The sequence below is a fragment of the Lampris incognitus genome, chromosome 9 (assembly GCF_029633865.1).
Source record: "Lampris incognitus isolate fLamInc1 chromosome 9, fLamInc1.hap2, whole genome shotgun sequence".
Taxonomy (NCBI): Eukaryota; Metazoa; Chordata; class Actinopteri; order Lampriformes; family Lampridae; genus Lampris; species Lampris incognitus.
The window spans coordinates 2154169-2178538 of NC_079219.1; the positions used below are offsets into that span (position 1 = coordinate 2154169).

A 24370-nucleotide genomic window follows, 5' to 3' on the forward strand; every position below is an offset into this window, starting at 1 on the left:
TGGTTGAAAGTGAAATGCCGTGAACACCCCTTCATTAAAGAAATGAAAACACAAAAGGTATTGCATGAATTAGGATATGTACACTTCGCTTACACATTATGCATGTTGTAATTTGAGAGAGGCTACTGGTGCATGAGGCAGTTGGTAGGAGGAGAGGGTGACTACGAAAATGGAAGGGAGAGCTAGGGTGAGTGAGAGAATGGATGGGGGATACCGTTTTACAGTTTATCGTGGGGGTCTCTTGCATCCATGTTTCTGTGTGCTTATGCTTGGCAGATTTGCCATGCTGTCTCAAATCACTTTTCCCTTTGTGTGATACACTAAAATCCATCTTAAAAAATACGGGAGATTGACAGGAAAATATTCAAACGGGAGGACAGCGGGAGAGAAGGGTAAAATACTGGACAATCTTGGGAAAAACAGGAGGGTTGACAGGTATGCACTTCTTACCGGGGAAGTTGCTGATGGGGGATCACTTTTGTCTGGTGGTGAATGGAACTTGACAAAGGCAACTCCATACGCTATATTCTGGGGGAAAAAATATAAACATGAAATTTCATGACCAGTTTTAGCCTTAACAGTTATGAAACTTTCTACTACTACTACTACCACCACTACTACTACTACTTTCGGCTGCTCCCGTTAGGGGTTGCCACAGCGGATCATCCGTTTCCACCTCCTCCTGTCCTCTGCATCTTCCTCTGTCACACCAGCCACCTGCATGTCCTCCCTCACCACATCCCTAAACCTCCTCTTTGGCCTTCCTCTTCTCCTCTTCCCTGGCAGCTCCATATTCAGCATCCTTCTCCCAGTATACCCTGCATCTCTCGTCAACATGTCCAAACCACCTCAATCTTGTCTCCAAACCGTCCAACCTGAGCTGTCCCTTTTTAGAGGGACAGCTCAGGTTGTGAAACTTTTTAAAAGTTACATAACTGTTATAACTTAACAGTTATGAAACTTTAAAAAAAAAGCTACCCTCATAAGATGCGTTTCTCACTCCCTCTAAATAAAATAGCACTCAATAAAAATTATACATGAAATGTAAAAAAAAAAAGACATTACACTAAATAAATCATGTAACTAACTAAACTTAACCAGCAAGTGGTTAGAATCAATTCTGAAACTCTGTGGACTGCCCAAGTTAAGTCAAGTTTATTTGCATAGCCCAAAATCACAGGGTAGTCCCAAAATTTAGAGTAAGTGCAAAACAGAATACCACCTATCCTTAGACTTTTGACTTGAATGAGGAAAAACATCACAAGAAAAGCCTCACCAGGGAAAAGGGAAACCCCTCAGAAGAATATTTGCACATTGTAGCATGTTGTGACCATATCAAATATTAAGTTTGCACTGACTTTAAAATGTGTGCCCACACAACAAAGAATACAGAATATACAATTCAACTTAATGAAGCAACAATAAGCATTTTGTGCAGTCAAATTCATCAAAATATGCACACATCCGGTGCCCTCAATGTGGTGAAACATGGTCTCAATAAACTGTCTTTACACTGCAGTCATCTGTGGGATCCATCCATATTACACAAGTCTACAACAATGTTTTTGAAACACTTACATAGAATATAGGAAATTTCTTTCAAAAGCAGTAATCTCTCATTCAGTAACACGACTGGAAAATACTCTGCAGCTGGAACGTGCCATGGGGCTAATAAACATACACAGACAGAGAACGGGAGAGACTGGAGAGAAGTAGTCTTGTTTACTAGATTTTTTTCTATACTGCTTTGCAGTGTGTTTGAGGCTCTGTTAAATGGTAAATTTACTGCATTTCATAATGCTTTTCTAGCCACAACAGCCCCTCAAAGTGCTTTACAATTAATGCCTCACATTCACCCATGCACATACACTCATAAACCAACGGCGGCGTCATCCATGCAAGGCAACAACCAGCTCAACAGGAGCTGGTAGGGGTTAGGTGTCTTGCTCAGGGAAACCTCGACATCTTTACCAGGAGGAGCTGGGGATCGAACCGGCAACCCTCCAGTTACCAGACGATCTGCTCTACCTACTGAGCTACTGCTGCCCTGTTGACCTCAAACCAGGTGACAGAAAATACTGTGATTATATGAAATTTTTGAGTGTCTCTCAAAACAAACACCACTGACTTCAGTACCTTGCTGTATGGCTGGCTACATACAATCTTCACTCTATCCCACTTCTCCTGGGATGTGCTCTTCTGTAGCTGGTTAGGCCCAAAAAAACGTACCCTGTTCGTGTTGGTGCCATTACGGCTCTCTGTTGGGGACATGAATGAGGACGTAACCAACAGAACCTATGAGGGAGAATGACACCAAACAATTAGAAGCACTGATAAGACGACAGTCGAGTTATTAAAACAATACACTGAACACTGATTTTTGCTTCACAAGAATACCTCATAATCTTGGTCTCTGGCAGCTGATGAGTTCCCCACCAGCACCTCTACAAAAGCTGACCCTTCATTTCCAATATCTATGCTGTGCACCTGCTCCTCCTTCTCAAACTGAGACAAGGAAAACGGTAATGGTTAAACACTCTCTGTGGGATATGCACAAGTCAACAAACACACTTTACTTAATGACTGTAAACCAGTAAGTTTTGATCAATAGGGTTAAAAACTGCATGAATTTAATCTTATGCCAATCACTCTATAACATTAAATAAGCAGTGGCAGATGACCAGGTTTACCAGGCATCAGTAAGCATAGAAATACCTGTAAAATAACTGAAGTTTGCTTCTCTCCTGGTCTTGCTGCCTTCCATTTCCTGTAGGTGTCGGAACTCAGCAGATTGTCTGCCTTGTGAGTCTATAATACAGTGCAAAACCTGATAGTTGGAGGGATTTCGAAATCTGACTAAATACGCCACATTTAACTTGACATAATTCAGTTTACAATTTTCAATCGGGTCCTCTGGTACCACCACTTCTGCTAGTTTTCTAGCCTAGTAAGTAGTGCATTACGTTCACCAGCCTCCAAACGGAGGTTTTAGATCTGGAACAACAGGTGAATGTAATGAACTCCCTGGCACGATGGAAAACCAACAATACTGGTGGTCCCCGAGGACTGGATTGAGAGCCAATGGTTTAAGAAATCTGACACGTAAAAAAGAAACATGTTGCAAATGCAAAACAGCAAAAACAAAAACCAAAACAGAGGTGCAACTCACACTGTCCTCACTGCTGCAGGACACAACGTGCTTCAGTGTGATCTCTGGCATGCTGCTGCAGTTTGACAAAGAATAAAACGAGCTAATTTCGTTTAGGTGGAAGAAACAGTCACCGCGAAGAGCAAAAATGTACTCGTTAAGCAATGAGCTGCTTGTCTAGTTAGCCAGCTGGCTAACCTGTTAGCTTGCTAGCAAACAATAGGCAAGGAGTATTTCTGCTAATTAGCGGAATGCTACGAACGCACCTAAAGTGCTTTTATGAAAGGATTCCTATAAACGTAATTAACTTCATACATAGTCGCTTACTTTCTCAATAAGTTGGAACTTGAGTAAATATCGGGAAAAATGACCGATAGTACTTTTATTTTAACAATAAAGTGAGTAAAAATACGAACTCATTTTCGCACCAAAAGCAGACGTCGTAATATAACGTCATTTCCGCCTGTCAGTAGTTCCAGCCAATGAGAGTTGCAAAGTTCTTCTTCGCTGGCAGAAATGTTGCCACCACGAGGCGTATAACGGCGTGTCGCCCACCGAGGGCAGGTGGTTGCTCGCCGACGGCGTGGTGGTATTTGGTAGATGGAAGAAAGTCGCTGTGCTGAACCGAGATCCTACAGCAGACAGCGCAACAGTACTTTACACCACACATTCCGGGTGACGTCAGTGTGAGCTGCACAGTGAAGCGCGGTTAAACTGTAGTTTATGCAGGGCGTCTGCGAGTGTAAGGGTATCGTGTGTGTGTGTGTGTGGGGGTGTGGGTGTGGGGGTGTGGGTTGGCTATGTGAACGATGTGGTTGAGGAAATCGTGAAACCTTGTTCTAGCAAACCTTTTATAAAAAATAATTTTGACAGTACAGATGCTGATTGTATCACAATAGTTATACAACGTAAATTTTGCTTTAAAGAGATATTATGACATGCCATTAAAACCCCAGAAAGGGCACAATTATACAATGTTAGTTAACTATGTACAAACATTATAACATCATAAAAAAAAGTTAATGCTACATAAATGTGTGTATTAGAGTTGCTACTGATATATTCATCAGTTTTACAAGAATAGGTCCAGTAATTGAAGTGATTTAATTATATGAGATCTCTTGGGTGAGCTCAGAGGATCTCCAGGTAGATGGCCGCCTCTGGTTCAGAGCCAGATGTGTTCTGCATCTCTCTGGGGGCTCTGGCCCCAACACCTGCTCTTCGCTCTCCACCACTTCTGTTTCCTCTTTTTTTGTCCCTCACTCTTCTCTCCCCACCTCTTCTGCTTATTGGGTGAGTCTGGAAAACGGACAGATGTAATTATTCATCAGTTCAAGGAGATATTCTCCTCTCTCTACATATACTCTTGCAACAAGGCCGACAGCCAACAATCAAAGATCAAGTTAGAAAAATACCGCATAACGAGGGAAGGATTCCTCCACGTTAGGAGGGACTTCAGAACCGTTTCACATTCATGTCTTTTTGATCAATCGCAGTACGAAATGTATTCTGCTATTGATGTTTCAAGACTTCAGAAAAAGACATATAAAATAAATAAAACCAAATATGAAACTGTTAAAAAGCCTTAAAGTGTTTGAGGAATATTTTCATCATTGTGTGGGGCTGTTATTCCTGCTCCACCCAGCAACTGACAGGAGCCGATCAAGGAATGGCCATATTAACCAAATACCTGTTTGGTGTGGACAAAGAGAGGTGTACAGTTCTGGTAAACAAGCTGGTAGCTGCCATTGGTGTAGATGTGAGTCACTTCAGTACAGTTGATGTAGAGGGGCATCTGGTCCTGATAGATTGCCATTTCTCCATGGTACACTGCTGGAGGCCGACTCAGGACACGTCTGGGTCCATACAAACCGACACAATTATCATTAACTTCACAAATGCATTTGTGACAAATTAAAATGTTGTTTTGGATATGTGGCTTATGGCAAATGTTGCATCACTTCTTACTTTTCAGCCTTTTTTCTGCAGCAGTACAGGAGAAGCAAGTTAGAAAGGAGGAGTATGATCAGGCTGAAAGCAACAGCAGGTATCACCAGCCACAACAGAGAAGTCACTAAAGTTGACAGACAAACAAACAATAAATAAGAGATGGTGAGGCGGCTTCTCTTGTCTCAAGGTCTTACCCTCCATTTCATTTTGATCAAATCTGCCCCCCTCCCCTGTATAATGATATGCAATAAAGCATAACTAGTAACCATAACAAAGTCATACCCAATGCTACGATCCCCAGTTAAAGTGCCGTAGTTGACAAATACCACTCGGGTGCAAAATGCATGAAAATACAAGGTACTACATCAGAATTACTCAAGACGGGCCCACAAAATATATCAGCATAGAAGAAATACATAAGGGGTATCCCCGTTGTTAGAGTGTGAAAAAATAAACACACCTTCTTCTCCCTGCAGCAAAATGAAGGAGTCATTGCCTAGCGCGTTGACGGCAAAGCAAATCACCGTCAGAGGTCTGTCCATTTGGCCCTGCAGTAAAGCCGTCATAACCATCCCGAGGTCTGACCTCACGGAAATGTTGTAACTTTGAGCTGGCTCACTCCCGTTAACACTCCATGTGACCGATGGTCTGGGGTTGGAGTCAACTGAACACCGACATGACAACTCCGACCTCTCTATGACACAGGCGGAGGCAGGATGGAGGATGACTGGTTTGTCTAATGAAAAAAAAGGTGGAAGAGTAATAGAAGTTGAAATAACGGTGAGAAAGTTTGATATTGTGGAACTATAAAACGAAAGAGGCCATATTAAAAGACCTCCTACAATAACAGTTGCTCACTTTCAAATTTATGAACCTAAACCTATCTAAGAAACCTATCTAAGGACAGTCTGTCAGTCAGTCTCTTGATGCATGCTCAATAATCCAGATAAGAAAATCGAAGAAGGTTGAATCAGTTCATCTGGACACAACGTTTATTGACAGATACGTTTCATCACTCATCTACAGTGCCTTGCTAAAGTATTTAACCCCGCTGACAGTCTCCCCACCTGCCACCCAATGACTGCTGGGATAGGCTCCAGCATCCCTGCAACCCTAAGTAGGATAAGCGGTTTGGATAATGGATGGATGGATGGATGGATAAAAGATACTCACACATCTGTTCCTGAACAATATTATTTTTGTGAACCCATAAGCTCTAACAGCATGTTCCCAAAGCCAAAACAAGTTGTGTTTCGCTGACTTTTTTTAAAAATAAATTAAAAACTAAATATAGTGCTTGCATAAGTATGCAACCCCCACATCATTACTTTGTAGAGTACCCTTTTGCTGCAGTAACAGCCATGATTCTCTTGGGGTACGTATGTACAAGCTTCGCACATTCTTCTGGAGTAATTTTTGCCCATTCTTCTTGGCAGAATTTGTACAGGTCTTGCAGGTTGGTGGGATGGCGCCTCTGGACTGTGATTTTCAGTCTATGCCACAGATTTTAAATGGGGTTGAGGTCTGGGCTTTGACTTGGCCAGTCCAAAACATTCACCTTTTCGTTGCTGAGCCATGCTATTGTTGCTTTAGCCTTGTGCTTAGGATCATTGTCCTGCTGGAAGGTGAACCTTCTCCCAAGCTTCAGTTTTATGGCAGACTGCAACAGGTTTTTTTCCAATACTTCCCAGTATTTAGCTCCATCCATTCTTCCCTCAATTTGAACAAGGTTCCCAGTGCCTGCAGATGAAAACCAACCCCATAGCATTATGCTGCCGCTGCCATGCTTCACCGTAGGAAGGGTGTTTTTGCCTCCCTGCCAGACAAGCTAAATCATTTCTATGCCCGCTTCGAAAAGGATAATACTGACCCAGCCACAAAAATCCCCAGCCACCCAGAAAACCAGGTGCTCACGCTATCGATCGCAGAAGTCAGAGAATCACTGCACAGCCGCCGGACCGGACGGCATACCGGGTCAGGTCCTCCGGGAATGCTCCGACCAGCTGGTTGAGGTCTTCACACCTATATTTAACCTCTCACTGTCCCAATCCATAGTCCCGGTATGCTTTAAGACCACCTCTATCATTCCTGTCCCCAAGAAACCAACATCCACATGTCTGAATGACTACAGACCCATAGCACTCACCCCCATTGCCATGAAGTGCTTTGAGAGACTGGTTCTGGCTAACATCAAAAACATTATCCCCCCCACATTCGACCCACATCAGTTCGCCTACCATCCAAAAAGGTCTACTGAGGATGCCATTGCCACTGCCCTGCACGTTGCTCTGACCCACCTTGAACTTAACAACACATACATCCGGATGCTGTTTATAGATTACAGCTCTGCCTTCAACACTATCATCTCCGCCAAACTAACCACCAAACTCCTCTCCCTTGGCCTCAACCCCTCCCTCTGTAACTGGATCCTGGACTTCCTGACCAACAGACCACAGTCTGTTAGGTTAGGTGACCACACCTCCTCCACCCTGACCCTCAGCACAGGTGCCCCTCAAGGCTGTGTTCTGAGCCCCCTCCTTTTCTCCCTCTTTACCTACAACTGCCTGCCATCTTACTCTTCAAATGTTAAAAGTTAAGTTTGCAGATGACACCGCAGTCATTGGCCGTATCACCAACAATGACGAGACGGCCTACAGGGATGAGATTCAGCACCTCACATCATGGTGTACTACCAACAATCTTGTCCTCAGTGTGCAGAAGACGAAGGAACTGATTGTGGACTTCAGGAGGTCTAGAAGCTGCAGCCACTCCCCCATACACATCAATGGGGTGGAAGTGGAGCGTGTCTCCAGCTTTAAATTCCTTGGAGTCCACATCAGCGAGGAACTTTCCTGGACATTAAACACCCAGGCCCTTGTGAAAAAGGCCCAACAATGCCTGCATTTCCTGAGGAGGCTGAGGAGCGCCCTTCTATCCCCTAAATTCTCACCAACTTCTACCACTGCACCATAGAGAGCATCCTGACCATCTGCATCTCACGGCAACTGCACCTCAGTAGACCAGAAAGCTCTGCAGCGGGTCATCAAGGCGGCTAAGCACATCACCGGCACCCAGCTCCTAGCCATAAAATACATTTATCACAAACGCTGCCTTTGAAGGGGTCTGAACATCAGCAGAGATCCCACCCACCCCAACCATGGACTGTTCTCCCCCCAGCGATCTGGGAGGCACTAAAGAAGTCTCATAGCCCGCACTACCAGGCTCAAAAACAGCTTCTTTCCCCAAGCTGTTACCCACCTGAACCTGGCTACCCACTGAATGTCTGCAGATATTTTTAAATATTTTGTACTCGTGCTTTTTTTTTAACTTATTTTTAGCTGTGTATATGTGTGTATATCTTATACTGTGTTTGCTGTGTATGTCTGTCTTGCAACTGTTTGGCAAAGCCACAGCCCTTATTTCATTTTTAACATTGAATTGAATTGAATTTAGTCCATGAGCAGTGCTAGGTTTGCGCCATACATCATGCTAATGAGTTTTGGCCAAGAAGCTCAACTTTTCATCTCATCTGACCACAAAACCTTTACCCACATCCTAACTGGGTCTTGCTCATGCTCGGCAGCAAACTCCAAGCGTGCTTTTATATGTATAGTTTCAGCAACGGCTTCTTTCTTGCCACCCTCCCATACAGGCCAGATTTATGGAGAGCCTGTGATATGGCTGACACATGCACATTTACTCCAGTTTCAGCCACTGACCTCTGGAGCTCCTTCAAAGTGACTGCAGGATCATCTGTGGCTTTCCTCGCCAGTCGAAGTCTTGCCCAGACACTTAGCTTTGAGGATCAGCCTGTCCTACAAAGCATCTGGGTGGTGTGACATAGCTTCCACTTTCTGACATTGGACCCAACAGTGTTCCGTGGGACATCCAAACACTTGCATATTGTTTTGTATCCCTTTCCGCATTTTAATCACTTTGTCTCTTACTTCAGTATTATGTTCCTTTGTCTTCATTTTCTGATGGAATTCATTGGCCAGCGTCTGTTTAGTTTCCCCAATGTACAAGTCACTGCAATACTCCTGGCACTTAACAGCATACACTATATTGCTCTGTTTGTGCCAGGGGACCCATTGCTTGGGGTGGACCAACTTCTGGCGCAGTGTGTTTTGCATAACAGATGCTGGCCAAGAGGATGGCACAACACAGGAGAGCTAACACGCCAGGCCAGGACTCCGCAGTCTCCACCATCTACAGGCCAGTGGCCACTCTTTCAGGGATGAGGATGTGCACATCCTTGATAGGGAGGAACGATGGTTTGAACGGGGAGTCAAAGAGGCCATCTATGTGAAGAGGGAATGACCCTTCCTGAACCGGGGGTGGGGGCACTCAGAGTACATCTGTTGCCATCTTACAATGCTGTGATTGCAACTATTCCCCAATCCTCTGTGAATAGTACACATGACCAACGAAACTCTAGTTAATGGTCACACCCATATTTGCATATGAAACTGGTCGTTGGTTTCGGTCGTTATGCCACTGTATTGTTTATAAAGGTGGAGATACCTGCAGTCAGTTTAGACTGAAGAGGTCAGTGACTGCGTTTACAAGTCGAGCTATGGTTATAGCTCAACTAGGCCATGTAATTGGACTACTGTCGTTGTCCCAGTATACAAGAACCAAGGGGGAATCAATTTATTGATGGAAGTATGTCCGACCTCGGTAGGGTAGGTGGCGATATGCCCCCTTTCAGCTGGTTGCTATTGGACCTTCTTCCGGTTGACATATTGCGTCACATACCAACAAGCGACAAACAAGGTAGCAAGCCTGTAGTAGTAGTAGTAGGCCAGTTTGAAGCGCTTTCACCGAACTCGGATTTGCTCGGGGCTTCTTTTAAATTCTGCTTCGTCCAACTTTTCCGCCACTTTCTTAAATAGTCCGCGTTCTCCTTCCATCCGGGTACTTTAGGATATTCAACTCCTTCAGCTGACACAACATACAGTTTGTGTCCTCGTCTGTCCAGAAACACGTGGTTCTCACTCCAGCACCCGCCATGTTGATGCTGTGGATACTACGCCGTTCGATTTCCGGGTGATCATGTGCAGAACGCCTAGGCCAGGTCGGGGCTGATTGAAGCGTTCACATGCCCGAGTAAATCAATCCCCAACCGCATTATTATCATCAGATGTATTGTGTTAGGCCGACTTCAAGAAATTCGATTCAGTACGATTTCAGTCGGACTAACGCGTTTACATGCATTTTAAAAGTCCAGTTTTAGTCGGACTGACACAATAAATCGACTTTTTCTTACATCATGTAAATGTACTGACTTAGATGAGTGATGACACGTATCTGTCAATAAACGTTGTATCCAGATGAACTGATTCAACCTTCTTTGAGTCTGTCAGTCAATTAAAGCCCTCACTCTATATGGCGCCATCGGAAATGAAGGCAGATTGTGCAGACTAAAATCAGTCATCACGTTTAACTTTCAATGCCTAACAACCCTGGACATGGCTTAATAAAACATTCAGCACATTATTTTTTTAACCGACTGATATAGTTTTATACCCTTATCCATAACCTTTCTCAATTGTCTCAGTAATGGTGAGGGAGTAGTCTAGTCCTCATTAATATTCATGGGCTGACCTTGGAGTGAAGGGTTGGCAGTACAGCTGGGTGGGGTTTTATATATTGCTGATTTGATCTGATTGGCTGTATGTACATTAGTGTGTCTGATGACAACTGAAGAAAAAAGGATTGGTTGGGAGAAGCTGTACTCGACGGAACTCTTATTAAGGAGAAGAACAGAAAAAACCAATTCTGCCTTTAGTATTTATACTTTAGCAGAAACAGACAGTACAAAATGCATGACGGTAAAAGTAATGTGATGTTAGAAAATATTCGTCTTTTAATTTCAGTCCGACGTTAACTGTTAAGATCAGCTGTCTCTTCTTCGCTGACTTACAAATCAGTAACTTGCTAGCACAGCTCACAGGACATTTACAAAAGAGGGTCTATAATTTGTGTAAACTGGGTGGGATTACATTGTATGTTCAGCGCCGTGGTATGAGACTGTCCTCGACCAACTGAGTTCTGAGCTGAGCAGCGGACCCTCATGTCCCGGCTCACGTTGTACACCCGAACTGAATGCGTGCGCTGGTGGAGGGTCACAGTGCGGCCATGCTGGGTGTAAAACCAGTGATACTCTGACACGGGTGGGTCAGCTTTACATGAGCAGACCAACAGTGCACTTGCCCCTTCTTGAACTGTCAACGTCTGCACCTGAACCTTGACCTCTTTGGGGGCAACTAGAAAGTATGGAGAAGGAAGTATGGTTTGAGTGTTAGAGGGAAGTCATAAGCTTCAAGGATAATTCCAGATTTTGAATTATCTTTGTAGCTTTTGCCATCGTGCATATCAGATAATGTAACATTTTATCCACTGGCTTTAGTTTGGAGATTATGACCGCTGCTGGGCTCAGCTTTACAACAGTGTCTTACCTCAGACATGTTTCAACAAGTCAAATTTAACCCTGTTATATAAACCACGTATTTAGAAGTGAAAATGAAAGTGAAAGATAAAAGTTATTACAAAAAATCTGTAACTTTATCAATGGTAGATTGCACTGCCGAGCTACTTCCTGGTTCATCTTGCAGGAATGACCAGCCCATAGGCAGTAGTAACCATGGATAAACTACCCGGCCAGCAGAGAAATCATAGATTCTGAAAAGAACTGAAAAGCTATTTCTTAAGTTTAAGACTCTTATTCGGTTGCCCTGTTAGATGCCATTGTAACGCAATTTATAGCGCAAGCGGCAAATGAAGCCAATGCGATGCCAAAAACTGCAGTTCCTCGAATGGCCACTTGAGGCTGGTTCCAAAAGCGAGCAAATCCCGAAAGACGTGTTCCCTTATTTGCATGCGCCAAATGTGCGTGCGCAGATTGTGAGGCAAAGAGGGACCACGAGTCTTTTGTTTGTAAACGTTACTACGTTCATTTCGAAGAGAGCATCACGAAGAAACGGATTTAAAACGACACGAAACGCCTCACAGTTGTTGCGGTTGTACAAATCGTAAAGATGGTTAAAACAAGCATCTACATTTTAATTGCAGGCCGAAAGGGAAACTCCGATCGAAAAACGAAGAGGACAGACGTGGATTCATGCGATCAGTCAGGAGGACTGGGAGACGTGGCCAGAAGAGCAAATATCAAACGCCAAGATTTGCGGAGAACATTTCACAGCTGGTACGGGTCCGTTTCTTGCACAAGTATTGTGACTGAACCGAGGTAAGGAACAGCTCTGAAGGCGATGCTGTACCAGTAGAGCAACTTCCAAACTCAAGCTGGACTAGTTAATGCCTAGCCTTCCTCAAGTTTGACAACGACTCCATACTTTGACTCCAGCCTTGATCTCATAACCGTACATACAACTCAGCTTTTGCTGAATACAAACAAGTCAACTTGTTTTCCTCCGATAACGGATCGCAAAAGCAGTCTTGGACATGTCCAGCAACAAAGTAATGGTGTGCTTCTACAGATGTGCATGTTTCATTAGGTCTTTGGGAACTCGTGTAACGTGCATGGATAAGTAGACACGTCGGGCCTGAATTAACGGCCCTACCCTGTAGTCGACCGGTTAACGTTGTCGCTTGCGGAGCGGGAGACACGGGTTCGCGTCCCGGCTGTGGCGGCGGCGGTTCCTGTGGGTGCCCCCCGAATTCACTGCAGCATACTTGATGCCTCTATTTATGATCCGCATATTTGATTTGGCAAAGATTTTACGCCGGACGCCCTTCCTGACGCAACCCCTCCCCATTTGTCCGGGCTTGGAACCGGCAGTAAGGATGCACTGGCTTGTGCATCCTCACCGGCTGGACATGTGTGGAGGAGAGATGCTGGGTATACTGGGAGAAGGATGCTGAATATGGAGCTGCCAGGGAAGAGGAGAAGAGGAAGGCCAAAGAGGAGGTTTATGGATGTGGTGAGGGAGGACATGCAGGTGGCTGGTGTGACAGAGGAAGACGCAGAAGACAGGAAGAAATGGAAACGGATGATCCGCTGTGGCGCCCCCTAACGGGAGCAGCCGAAAGTAGTAGTAGTAGATACTTGATGCCTCTATGAGGTGTTCAGTCACATCTCTCCTGCCGACGTTTGGCAGCTTCGTGACGTCACTTGTCCGCTGAGCTTCAGCAAGCGGAAATGGATCGGGAAGTTGTTCTCCGGTGCTTAACGTGAGTTGCGACTCGTAATGCTTTCTGTCTTCCATGCTTACACCTTCAACATATTCTGAGGTTTCCATTTTCTCAAATTTATAACTTTTCCCCATGTAACATCAAGTTTTATACGCTTTCATCTGTGAGTTTCATAGGTTCGCACCTTGTTTCTCGGCCATGTTTTGCCACACGTTCTGCGCGCGCATCTCGTTTACAGCGCAGCTTTTATGTCACGCGATAAGGGATCTATAGATCCCCATATCAAAATGCTCAACTTTACAGCAGAAATAAATGTTTACAGCCTGGGACAAAAAACTGTTTTGGTCTCTATAGTTAATTTCCCTGTGCATGACAACTGAATGGGGGGTGGATTTATATAACTCATCCGTTTCAATTGTAAAATTTAAAATTGGCTTTAAATTGTGCATAATTATGGGCATTGCCGCTTAGAATGACAGGTGGATGCCGTTACAGGTGCCTAGCCACTAGCTGTCCGGTCGATAATCCAGCCATGTAAAAAAATATTTTTTTTTTTCAGTAAATCTCTTAGTTACACTAATATTGTTCATGTGAAGCAGCGATTTTTAGCTGGTCTTGTTGTCTTTGCCAGTGATAAATCTGAAATGAGCTGCAGTCAGCCAGGATATGCCAACACGAGACTCATGAAACTCGTATTGTAGCTGATAATCTATCCATGTAAAAAAAAAAAAATTCTCAGCAAATCTCTTAGTTACACTAATGTTGTTAGTGTGAAGCAGCCATTTCATGTTGTTCTTGTTGTCTTACCGTGTGATAAATTTGGAATGTGAATGGACTCTGTGCATAACTGTATAACTGTAGTCCAGTGACTTCCAGTTTCTACTGCAGCGGTCATACCAGTTTCCTGTTTGTTGGCGTGTGCTATTGACAATGGCATATTTTTCACGATGCCTGCAAGATTTACCATGGATACATTTCAACAACATGAACTGTCGTCAAACTTTCACCTGCACCTACCATTAAACGAGTGAAAAGTTTCAAGTTGTACATATCAAGTGAAACTTTTTGCCCATTTGCTGGTAGGTGCAGGTGAAAGTTTGTCGACAATTCATGTCGTTGAAATTTATCCATGGTAAATCTTGCAGGCATCGCGAAAAATATGCCATTGTCAACAGCACACGCCAACAGGAAACTGGTATGACCGCTGTAGTAGAATCCAGAAGTCAGTGGACTACAGTTATGCACGGAAGTCATTTGTATGGCAAAGTCAAGTGCAGTGAGATTGTAGGCGAGCATAGTGTCCTCGATTTCTCAGTCAGCTTCTCGCCAGCTCCACCCTCTCATCCAAATATGGTCACGTCTGGTTTAACAAACCAGGATGGTGACGGGAAAATGCCAAACTTGAGGCCTCAAAATGGTAGTCCACAAACCAATGGGTAACGTCACGGGGTCTACGACCAGTCTATGGTATAGCGGTTGTCCTGTGTCCAAAATCTCCAAAATTAAGCCAGTGACTGAAATGACATCTTAACTTATATGCACAATGGGAACAACCCTAAGAGCCGGGTTGTTAAGAAATACCACAACTATCCTTTAATGTAAACACCAAATTACTAACAATAAATCTATAGCAAATATTCTAATCAAAGTAATACTTACATCTAAAATGGAAGTCCTTCGAAGCTGAAACTTTTTTTCCTCCTGGGTAACTGGCCTCACATCTAATCCTGGGTTTTACATGGTATGAAGCAGTGAAGGACACAGAGGATAGTACCATTGGCATTTGGGTATGAGGACTGACAAATTCCCCTTCTGCCTGCTCACTGCTGTTTGCCAGGACTCCTCTCTCCAGATGCCACTGGAGGGTCGGGAGCGTGGAGGGGCAGAAACTGCTGGCAGTGCAGTTCAGGGTCACTACCTGTCCTTCTGTGGCCACCCCGACGCCACTGATAACCGGGGGCTCGGGGGTTTCTGTCAGTGAGGAACAGTGATGGAAATACTCAGACCTTTTACCAAAGTAAAAGTACAAATACACTCATACACTCACACAAATTATAAAATAAAGTACAACATTGAAATTTCTACAAAAGTTAAAGTGTGTAAGTGTCACCACTGCTTCCCGTTCCAGTGATGCCAGCTCCCAGCTCCAGCAACACCAGTCCCAGTCCCAGTCCCAGCCCCTAGTCCAGCACAGACTTGTCTGTGCTGTTCACCACCAACTGTCCCACATTCCGCTACTCACCTCCCTGCAGTATATCTATCAGCCCTTTCCCAGCTATCAGTGCCAGATTGTTCTAGTGTGCACACCTAGTCCGCTCCCGCCCTTATTACCGTCTAAACTGTCTGCTCTGCATTGCCCGGGAGACCTGTTGCCTGTATTTCCTACCTGCTCCTTTGGTACCATAGCCTGAGTATTGTTCAGCCATGCATGACCACCTGCCTGTCTACTGACCTACGAGTTTGCCTGCCCCCTAAGGCATTGTTAATCGAGTACCTGCCAGAAGGTCTGCATTTGGGTCCTCCATCTGAAAGGCTCACAACTAGTACTTTCTCTTAAATGTACTTAAAATGAAAAAGTGAGAGATCAGAAAGTAGAAGTAAAAGTACTTTAGTGCTGAAATATCCTTCTTGAGAAATAAATAAAGTAAAAGTACTTGGGTAGAACTGAGTATTGCGTGCCCTGATATAGTACAGTACCAGAGCCTATTACATGGCTTGCAGTATGTCTACCTCTTTTTCTGCAGATGCGTTCTGATGTATAGCCTGATTACATTTTCTAAAAAAAATAAAAAATTTAAAAATAGTATAGGTGTCATGGTAATTTACAGGGACATGGACAAAATTAATCATTGATGAACAATCCTAAATCAGCAGTCATTCCAGTTGTTTGAAATCCAGTCCCTGATTTTTTTTTTAACCCAGATCCCATCACACAAACCAAGTGTCCACTTTTGAACACTTAAAGCTCCATTAACAGAATGAGATGTTGATTTAAACACTTCAGGCAAAAGAAACTATCGCTTGCAAACTTTCACAAATGATGATTAAGTTGAAGATTTGTTCCTACGTTCAGAACATCTTAATTGATGTGAGTCAGTGACATGACTCCTCTTGATTTAGTTAGACTTAAATATAAATCCTGATTTTCTTTACTAAAATAGCATAACTGTGTTAGAAACATTGAGGAGTAAAAAGTAAAGATGTTTGCTTTGAAATGTAGTAGAGTCAAAGTCAAACGTCTCTGAAACTGAATATACTTATTAAGTACAGATACTTGGAAAATGTACTTAGTAAGTACAGTAACAAAGTTGTTGAACATCACTACTTTCCACCACTGATGAGGAGAATGACAGTTGTGTGAATCTGTCAAATAAATTGCATGGAAATAGTGAGACAGGGAGGCACAGACAGCCGGCATGCAGAAAATGTCCCAATCACCTGAAACATCCAGTATGAAGCTCTTCGCTTTACCCCACCTCACGTCGTGATCTGACTTCAGCTCTATCTCAAGCCATCGGGGGTCATCGAGGTGGACCGGCTCCATTTTCACTGAGCAGTCCCCGTCTGCCATTCGCCCATACAGAGATGTGCGGCCCTGGAAGTCCCTGCTCACCTGATTTCTGCTCTCACTGTTAAACGCCGTGGTGTGGAAGGGATGCAAGTAGCGTTTTCTGACTCTCAGCCTGACATCCACTCTCTCCTTTGACCCTAGAGGGGTGTAGGAGCAGGGGATCACCACACAGGAGCCTGCCACGGCGTGGACCCGATCCGGGACGGAAGGCACGGGGGCGGCAGCCTGGGACACCCACAACATGGCTGCTGCTAATGGAAGAGAGAAAAACATCGTTTTTCATTACATGAAATAGGATGTAACTCATACACCATGTCATTTATGTTATTTTTCTAAATTATAGAATTATAGAATCAGCGTGTCGCGTGATAACAACAGTAGTAGAATCAGTCGCACGTGTATGAACGTTAACTACCTGTGGGATAGTCATGTACGTGGTGTGGAAGTATTTCAGAGGAAAAAATCCAACAGCTGAATGCAAAATGTAAAAATAAAGCAGCTAGGTGAGTAAAGTCAGTTTAAACTATGTTTGTTAATGTTATTTATTTGTAAAGTTATGCATATTTGAGTTGTGTTTTACACTGCCATTTGCACATAGCTGCACTGTAAGGGATAGTTTTGTTTTTGTTTCTTCACAACGCTGAATGCTGATTGTTTTGACTTTAAACCTGTTCGCTTTAAGTACTGCAGTGTCTGTTTTTTGTTGTTGCTTTTTAGTGTTTGAATACAGGGTGGCAGTCTTTCATAACCAACTGCTGTTGTGGACTACATACTGGGGAAGTATTTGTTTGTTCTCCATTTGAGTGAGATGTTTTAGGTTGGTAATTGGCTATCATAAGCAAAGGGCTTCCGTGTATTCTATTATTATTATTATTTTATTATTTTATTATTTGTACATGCAGGTGGCTGGCGTGACAGAGGAAGATGCAGAGGACAGGAAGAGATGGAAACAGATGATCCGCTGTGGCGAACCCTAACGGGAGCAGCTGGAAGTAGTAGTAGTAGTAGTACAAAAGTACATTACATTACATTCCAGTCATTTAGCCGACGCTTTTATCCAAAGCAACTTACAATAAGTGCATCATGTAACGTAGGAAACCAGGAGAACTACTAGTCATCAGAGGTCATAAGTGCATCTTCTCTCTAAACAAGCATCTAAGAGCAGTGCTACGGTGCTACAGTAAAAGCGCAAGAAAGAGTTTTTTGGGTTTTTTTTTAATGAGTGAATACAATAAGTGCTAAGAACAAGTAACAGGGTAGTAGTTCTTGAAGAGGTGAGTTTTCAACCTGCGCTGAAAGATGGGCAGCGACTCAGCTGTCCTGACATCAGTGGGGAGTTCATTCCACCACTGTGGGGCCAGAACAGAACAGAGCTGGGACCGGGTCGATCGGCGGCAGCAGGGGCCTCTGAGTAAAACAAAATATCGGACTGATATCTGTATCGGCAGATAGCCAAAGCTGTGGTATCGGTATCGGAAGTGAAAAAGTGGTATCGGGACATCTTTACTCTCCATAATTCCCGTGTTACCTCCGGCTTGGTCGGGCGTCCCTACAGACACAATTGGCCGTGTCTGTGGGTGGGAGGCCGGGTGTGGGTATGTGTCCTGGTCGCTGCACTAGCGCCTCCTCTGGTCGGTTGGGGCGCCTGTTCGGGGGAGAGGGGGAACTGGGGGGAATAGCGTGATCCTCCCACGCGCTACTTCCCCCTGGTGAAACTCCTCACTGTCAGGTGAAAAGAAGCGGCTGGCGACTCCACATGTATGGGAGGAGGCATGCGGTAGTCTGCAGCCCTCCCCGGATCAGCAGAGGGGGTGGAGCAGCGACCAGGACAGCTCAGAGAGCGGGGTGATTGGCCAGGTACAATTGGGGAGAAAAAGGGTTAAAAAAAAAAAAAAGAGACACTCTCCATACACCGCTGCTGAAGTGTGTGACTGGGTAGGATGAATACGGGTGCAGTGGCAAACATTCCTACTCAAACAGGAAGAAGGACTGAAACATAAAGACAATGTGGCGATGCTCGAGTTAGACAGATCTCCCAATCTACAAGTTCTACAAACAATATTACAGCAGAACAGTGGTCCCATATAGCTTGACGTAGTTAGTAGTACACTAAGCTGTTTGTGCTACCTGTGGCCCAGGGGTTCATTTTTACAAGGGTGGGAACTGTTTACTGTTGAGCTGACTGACACGAGCACACGAGCCACAATGGCTGCTACACCTTGTTTGTAGTCCCAGAAAATGAGTGCCAACAGGTCTGTTTCTCTCAACTTTCCTACATCCGATCATACCACAAAGCTGTTCTACTGTAATATGGTTTGTCCAATAGAATCGCTGCATCGTCATCACATTTCATGTGGCTAAAACGACAATTTGTGTATTAATGGAGAGAAGATGTGAATTGTAACTTTAAATTTTGCGGTTCGATGTAACGCAATTTGCGTGACAAGGAGGCATTTTGCGGTAGAATGTGAATGCAGTGCCCAATTAAAAAAACTGTATTGTAAAATAATGTCTAAAAATGTTGGTCCATTGTGACACAGTAAAATGGTTGACAAGGTATTTTTGGAAAAAGGAAGGAGCATTCTGCATTCCTTTTTTGTCTGGCTTCCAGCATTATGCTCAGCACAAGCCAGCAGGCACCCTTTAAAGCTCGACTGATATTATCTTGTGTCACCATAAGAGATGAGCAAGGTGTTTGAATGAAGCAGTTCACTCTTCTCTCATTCTTGCAGCTGTCAATCAGGAGCACTTTGTCACTGAATGAGCTTCACAAGAAATAACAATGAGACACGAGTCGGCCTTATCCACAAATACACCCCACGTTTAGACTCCACACTAAACATTGCCCTTTAAAAGCAAACCTCTGTCTTCCTCTCACAGACATTACTGTGAAATGCTCACTGTGAACGCCATGATAACCTGAATTACAGGAGCTGTAACAGAGAGCATCGACCTGACTGACGAAACACTCTCAAATCAGTTTTATCAAACTGTGACACAAAATTTACAATTAATACAGAACTGAATGGGTAGATGACAGGATTGTGTCAATCAACAGCGTACGCTTCCTTTAGTTCCATCAGACTCGTACGCAGACTTTGAAATAAATGAAAAATTAATTGCTTTTTCTTAATTAATCTATTATTTTCTATAAATTCAAAACTAATGGATGAAAACACTTACCTAACACAACAGGACATGTTAGAAACATGGTGTTCAGAAGCACGACTGCAACCCTGGTCGCTGCTGCAGACAGAGGGGAGGAGAAAGAGGAAGAGCCCGGCGTGCTCTGATGTCATATTGTGAATCTTCCTTCCCTTGTTTTAGGCAAAGGCTACCAATATGTCCCCCTGCGTTTCTTGTTCCTCCCTGAACAGTTTTCCCCCTGTTTTTATGTTTGTTTTATCGTGTGCAACACAAAGGTTAAAAAAGACGTTTCATTGTGACACCATGTTGTGCATCCTCTCCCTGACGCAGCTTTGAACTTGTGACATCTTACACAGTAATGTGAAGCTGTTCCAGTGCTTCATGATCTCGCCATTTCAGTAAAATGTCCTTGTGCCTCCACACTAAGTCACACTCAGTGCTAAAGCACACGGGGTTAAACCCAGCAGCGACTGGGAGCAGCAGCAGCAGATGGTATGATGACGGCCTTAAATGACCACAGCAGTGAAGAAGACCTTAATGATCCTCTGGCTAATGTCACTGTGCAAGGCAGCCATGTGCAGCGCTAAGAGGAGTCCAGCAGATGAATCTGTGAGACAACACATGACATCAGGTGACTCACCCTCACGCTGTCGGACCGTTTCCTCTCGCACAGACAAACTGGTTCATTTTGACATCCCCCGTCTACCGCAGTCCAAGCCAAAACCTGCACTTGTGAAAATGACTAAAGAACATTGTCTTGATTAAACAAAAAGTACAAAAATCTAATAAAAGGAGGAATACTTTACCTTCTCCGATTTTCTAGGAGGTCTGTCTGTCTAACACAAATTATTATGACTATTGTAATTAAGCTAAAAGAAGCTTCCTAAATCTTCTTAACCCTATGTTCTTCACTCTCCGTTTATCTCTGTATCATCGGCTTTCATGCTTCTTTTCATTGTTTGCTTTTCTGTATTCATATTTATTTGTGAAGCCCTCCCCCATTTCTCCCCCACCCCATTTCTCCCCAGCTTTATCCGGCCAATCACCCCACTCTTCCGAGCCGTCCCGGTCTCTGCTCCACCCCCTCTGCCGACCACATGCCTCCTCCCATACACGTGGAGTCACCAGCTGCTTCTTTTCACCTGACAGTGAGGAGTTTCACCAGGGGGACGTAGCACGTGGGAGGATCACGCTAGTCCCCCCAGTTCCCCCCCCCCAAACAGGCGCCCCGACCTACCAGAGGAGGCGCTAGTGCAGCGACCACGACACATACCCACATCCGGCTTCCCACCCGCAGACACGGCCAATTGTGTCTGTAGAGATGCTCAACCAAGCCGGAGGTGACACGGGGATTCGAACTGGTGATCCCCATGTTGGTAGGCAACGGAACAGACCGCCACGCTACTCGGACGCAATTTGCGAAGTTTTTAAAACTGGTATTTGGAAAAGTGCCATATAAATAAAGTTGACTACTTAATACCTTTAAGTGTGTGTGTGTGTGTGATGTTTTGTTTAAAATTAAGGGGGCACTGTGACGCAGCTGAAGCTATTTAGGTAAGGCAGGTATAGGACCAGCATGCACCTGGGGAGGGGAATGGGTTGGTACCAGCGCGACCCCGCCCCCTTTCTTCTTCTTCTTCTTCTTCCTATTCATGTCGCTTAACGGGCCGCGATATTATGAACCCTACATAGCCCTCGCCAAAATCCCGTACCCTGTCCCAAATCTCGCGAACGGACGCCGGATTTCCGCTGCGTTGCTAAGGAAACAATCAACTATCAACTCGGTGCGAAGCAAAGCTAACGTTAGCTACCTTCAATTTTGTAATTTTGTATTTTTCGCAATTTTGGACAGCTGGCTGCTTTTGTAATTTTGGACTGCTGGCTGTCAACAACAGAACGGAGGTAAGTAACGTTAGTTGTCTGAAAATGAACATATATCTAATAAATAGACTTTCTCACATTTAAGAAAGCTGATCAGTAAGTTGTTACCTGTGTATAAATGTAAAAGTCATATTACTACAATATAGGAGCTCGTTTTGTTTGTAGTCATGATAAGGGGTGAAGTATCCTATGCTCAAACGTGGAGCAAGCAAAGATTGAGTTAAAAACGTTAATGTTGATTGTGGATAACTTAGACAGGTTAAATTGTGGGTGTACAGCGTTTCCTTGATGAGCGCTAACCCCATAACAACATATTTTCGCGTTGCTACGGTGGCGCACACGTGACAAAGCCAGAAACGGGATTTTGGCGAGGCCTATGTAGGGTTCATAATATCGCTAACGGTTGGGCCGTGCACACGGCAGCCTCTTCAACACACCCGGTACCGAGTTGCTGCGTTGTGGCCGTTCGTTCACACGACAGCGGCGTTTTGGGGCCTGAAAACGCAGACTTTTGAAACCGGGTTCCAGAGTGAAACCGGGTTCCAGAGGGAAACCTTTTCAAGACGCAACTCCATCGTCGCCATGTACACCACCGATATGTCTATGGCGTAAACAAGCAAAACCGGTTACGGCGAGAATGGTGACGTCACGGCTCCACTTCGCACATGCGTGTTACGTTCTCAGTCAAATAGCCATGCGCGAGTAAGAAGAGAACTTTAACAATGGCGGCTTACCGAGCTGTGTTTGTGCTTGGACGGATACCGTAGTAGAAACGCCTCCCAAGTTTCGGAGTATTTTGACTGGCATGATTCCCAATCAACGTTTTCCTGGAATTGTGTGGTGCTTTATAGTCCAGGGTCACTCGAGTAACAACTTCACGTCATCATCCGTCCAGACTAAATTGTGTGTTTTCGAGCGTACACTCGTCCGTTTGTTCACTCCGCTCTGAGAAGAAAGCGTTTGTGCGCAGGCGCATGGTGTTACCGAGGTCCACCGGAAGAGCTCTCTACTACAAAGTTTTACCGCCACCTACTGGCCTGGCATGCACACTACAGCGTTTTCAGTCGTTTTTTTGCGAATCCGTGTGCAGGCTGATCGTATTCAAAACGATGTCGTCTGAACGCGGAACTTTTTTAAAACGCAAAGAAAAAACTTTTCTGCTTTTCGCAAGACCGTTGTTGTGTAAAGGCAGTGTAAGTCATATCCATCCATCCCTTTCTCTTTGCTGAGCCAAGTCTGATACCGCTATTGTAGCGGATTCAGGGGACACCCGCAGGAACTGCCGCAGCCGGGACGCGAACCCGTATGTCCCGCACCGCGGGCGACATCGCTAACCGCTCGACTGAAGGGTGCGACCCGCCAGTGCAGGGTACCGAGCTTTTCATCCGTCATCGTTACATTGCCCCTCTCCATGCACGTTACACTACGATATTAAACGGTTTCCTGAAATGTTCTTTTATGTTTTGAAAGTTCCCATATAGACTTCTACTGTGAAAGTGGACGATTGACAAACCATTCTCTGAGTCAATATTCTTGGTGAATAGTTCTTCGGTGTGATAACAACAATTCTTGTTTAGATTATTGAAGAAGCAGACGCAAGAGGCAAGGATTCAGTTTGAATGGCAGCTCCTGCGTCCTGCATACACTGCACGATCCCAGCAGTGCTCTTTATTCTGCCCCCCCCCTTTGTTTTTTAACAAAACTTTATTTAAATCCAGTTCAAAACATTACACAGAGAACATCGTGTGTGTATGTATGTATGTACACACACACACACACACACACACATACACACACACACATACACTACCGTTCAAAAGTTTGGGATCACCCAAACAATTTCGTGTTTTCCATGAAAAGTCACACTTATTCACCACCATATGTTGTGAAATGAATAGAAAATAGAGTCAAGACATTGACAAGGTTAGAAATAATGATTTGTATTTGAAATAAGATTTTTTTTACATCAAACTTTGCTTTCGTCAAAGAATCCTCCATTTGCAGCAATTACAGCATTGCAGACCTTTGGCATTCTAGCTGTTAATTTGTTGAGGTAATCTGGAGAAATTGCACCCCACGCTTCCAGAAGCAGCTCCCACAAGTTGGATTGGTTGGATGGGCACTTCTTTGAGCAGATTGAGTTTCTGGAGCATCACATTTGTGGGGTCAATTAAACGCTCAAAATGGCCAGAAAAAGAGAACTTTCATCTGAAACTCGACAGTCTATTCTTGTTCTTAGAAATGAAGGCTATTCCATGCGAGAAATTGCTAAGAAATTGAAGATTTCCTACACTGGTGTGTACTACTCCCTTCAGAGGACAGCACAAACAGGCTCTAACAGGTACTATTTAATGAAGATGCCAGTTGGGGACCTGTGAGGCGTCTGTTTCTCAAACTAGAGACTCTAATGTACTTATCTTCTTGCTCAGTTGTGCAACGCGGCCTCCCACTTCTTTTTCTACTCTGGTTAGAGCCTGTTTGTGCTGTCCTCTGAAGGGAGTAGTACACACCGGTGTAGG

At 44.3% G+C, this 24370-nt stretch overlaps 2 protein-coding genes across 2 annotated transcripts in view; both read right to left on the reverse strand.

The window, feature by feature from the left end:
• Window positions 1-3551, reverse strand: part of xrcc1 (X-ray repair complementing defective repair in Chinese hamster cells 1) — a 42151-nt gene extending 38600 nt beyond the window's left edge. Inside the window, exons 1-6 of the mRNA XM_056286323.1 lie at window positions 3476-3551; window positions 3170-3224; window positions 2716-2808; window positions 2398-2505; window positions 2137-2295; window positions 451-528 (exon numbers count right to left, since the gene is read on the reverse strand). Coding sequence (XP_056142298.1) covers window positions 451-528; window positions 2137-2295; window positions 2398-2505; window positions 2716-2808; window positions 3170-3220 — 489 coding nt within the window. The 5' untranslated portion in view covers window positions 3221-3224; window positions 3476-3551. The remainder of the gene's footprint in view (window positions 1-450; window positions 529-2136; window positions 2296-2397; window positions 2506-2715; window positions 2809-3169; window positions 3225-3475) is intronic.
• A 470-nt stretch (window positions 3552-4021) lies between these two features.
• Window positions 4022-17066, reverse strand: LOC130117821 (B-cell receptor CD22). The gene is made up of 7 exons (XM_056286062.1): window positions 16691-17066; window positions 14912-15223; window positions 11104-11367; window positions 5559-5834; window positions 5117-5222; window positions 4839-5004; window positions 4022-4447 (listed from the first exon to the last, which is right to left on the reverse strand). Exons 1-7 carry the CDS (start codon window positions 17064-17066, stop codon window positions 4280-4282), a joined length of 1668 nt encoding a protein of 555 aa, XP_056142037.1. The 3' UTR covers window positions 4022-4279.
• Window positions 17067-24370: the final 7304 nt, after the last annotated feature.

Excerpts from the sequence above, each read along its gene's own strand:
- LOC130117821 (XM_056286062.1), bottom strand. The coding sequence starts at position 17,066 with ATGTTGTGGGTGTCCCAGGCTGCCGCCCCCGTGCCTTCCGTCCCGGAT. Across the intron at positions 15,224-16,690 it reads CTTCATACTGGATGTTTCAG|AAACCCCCGAGCCCCCGGTT; the intron begins GTGATTGGGACA and ends CCTCACTGACAG. Across the intron at positions 4,448-4,838 it reads TCTTTGTCCACACCAAACAG|ACTCACCCAATAAGCAGAAG; the intron begins GTATTTGGTTAA and ends TCCGTTTTCCAG.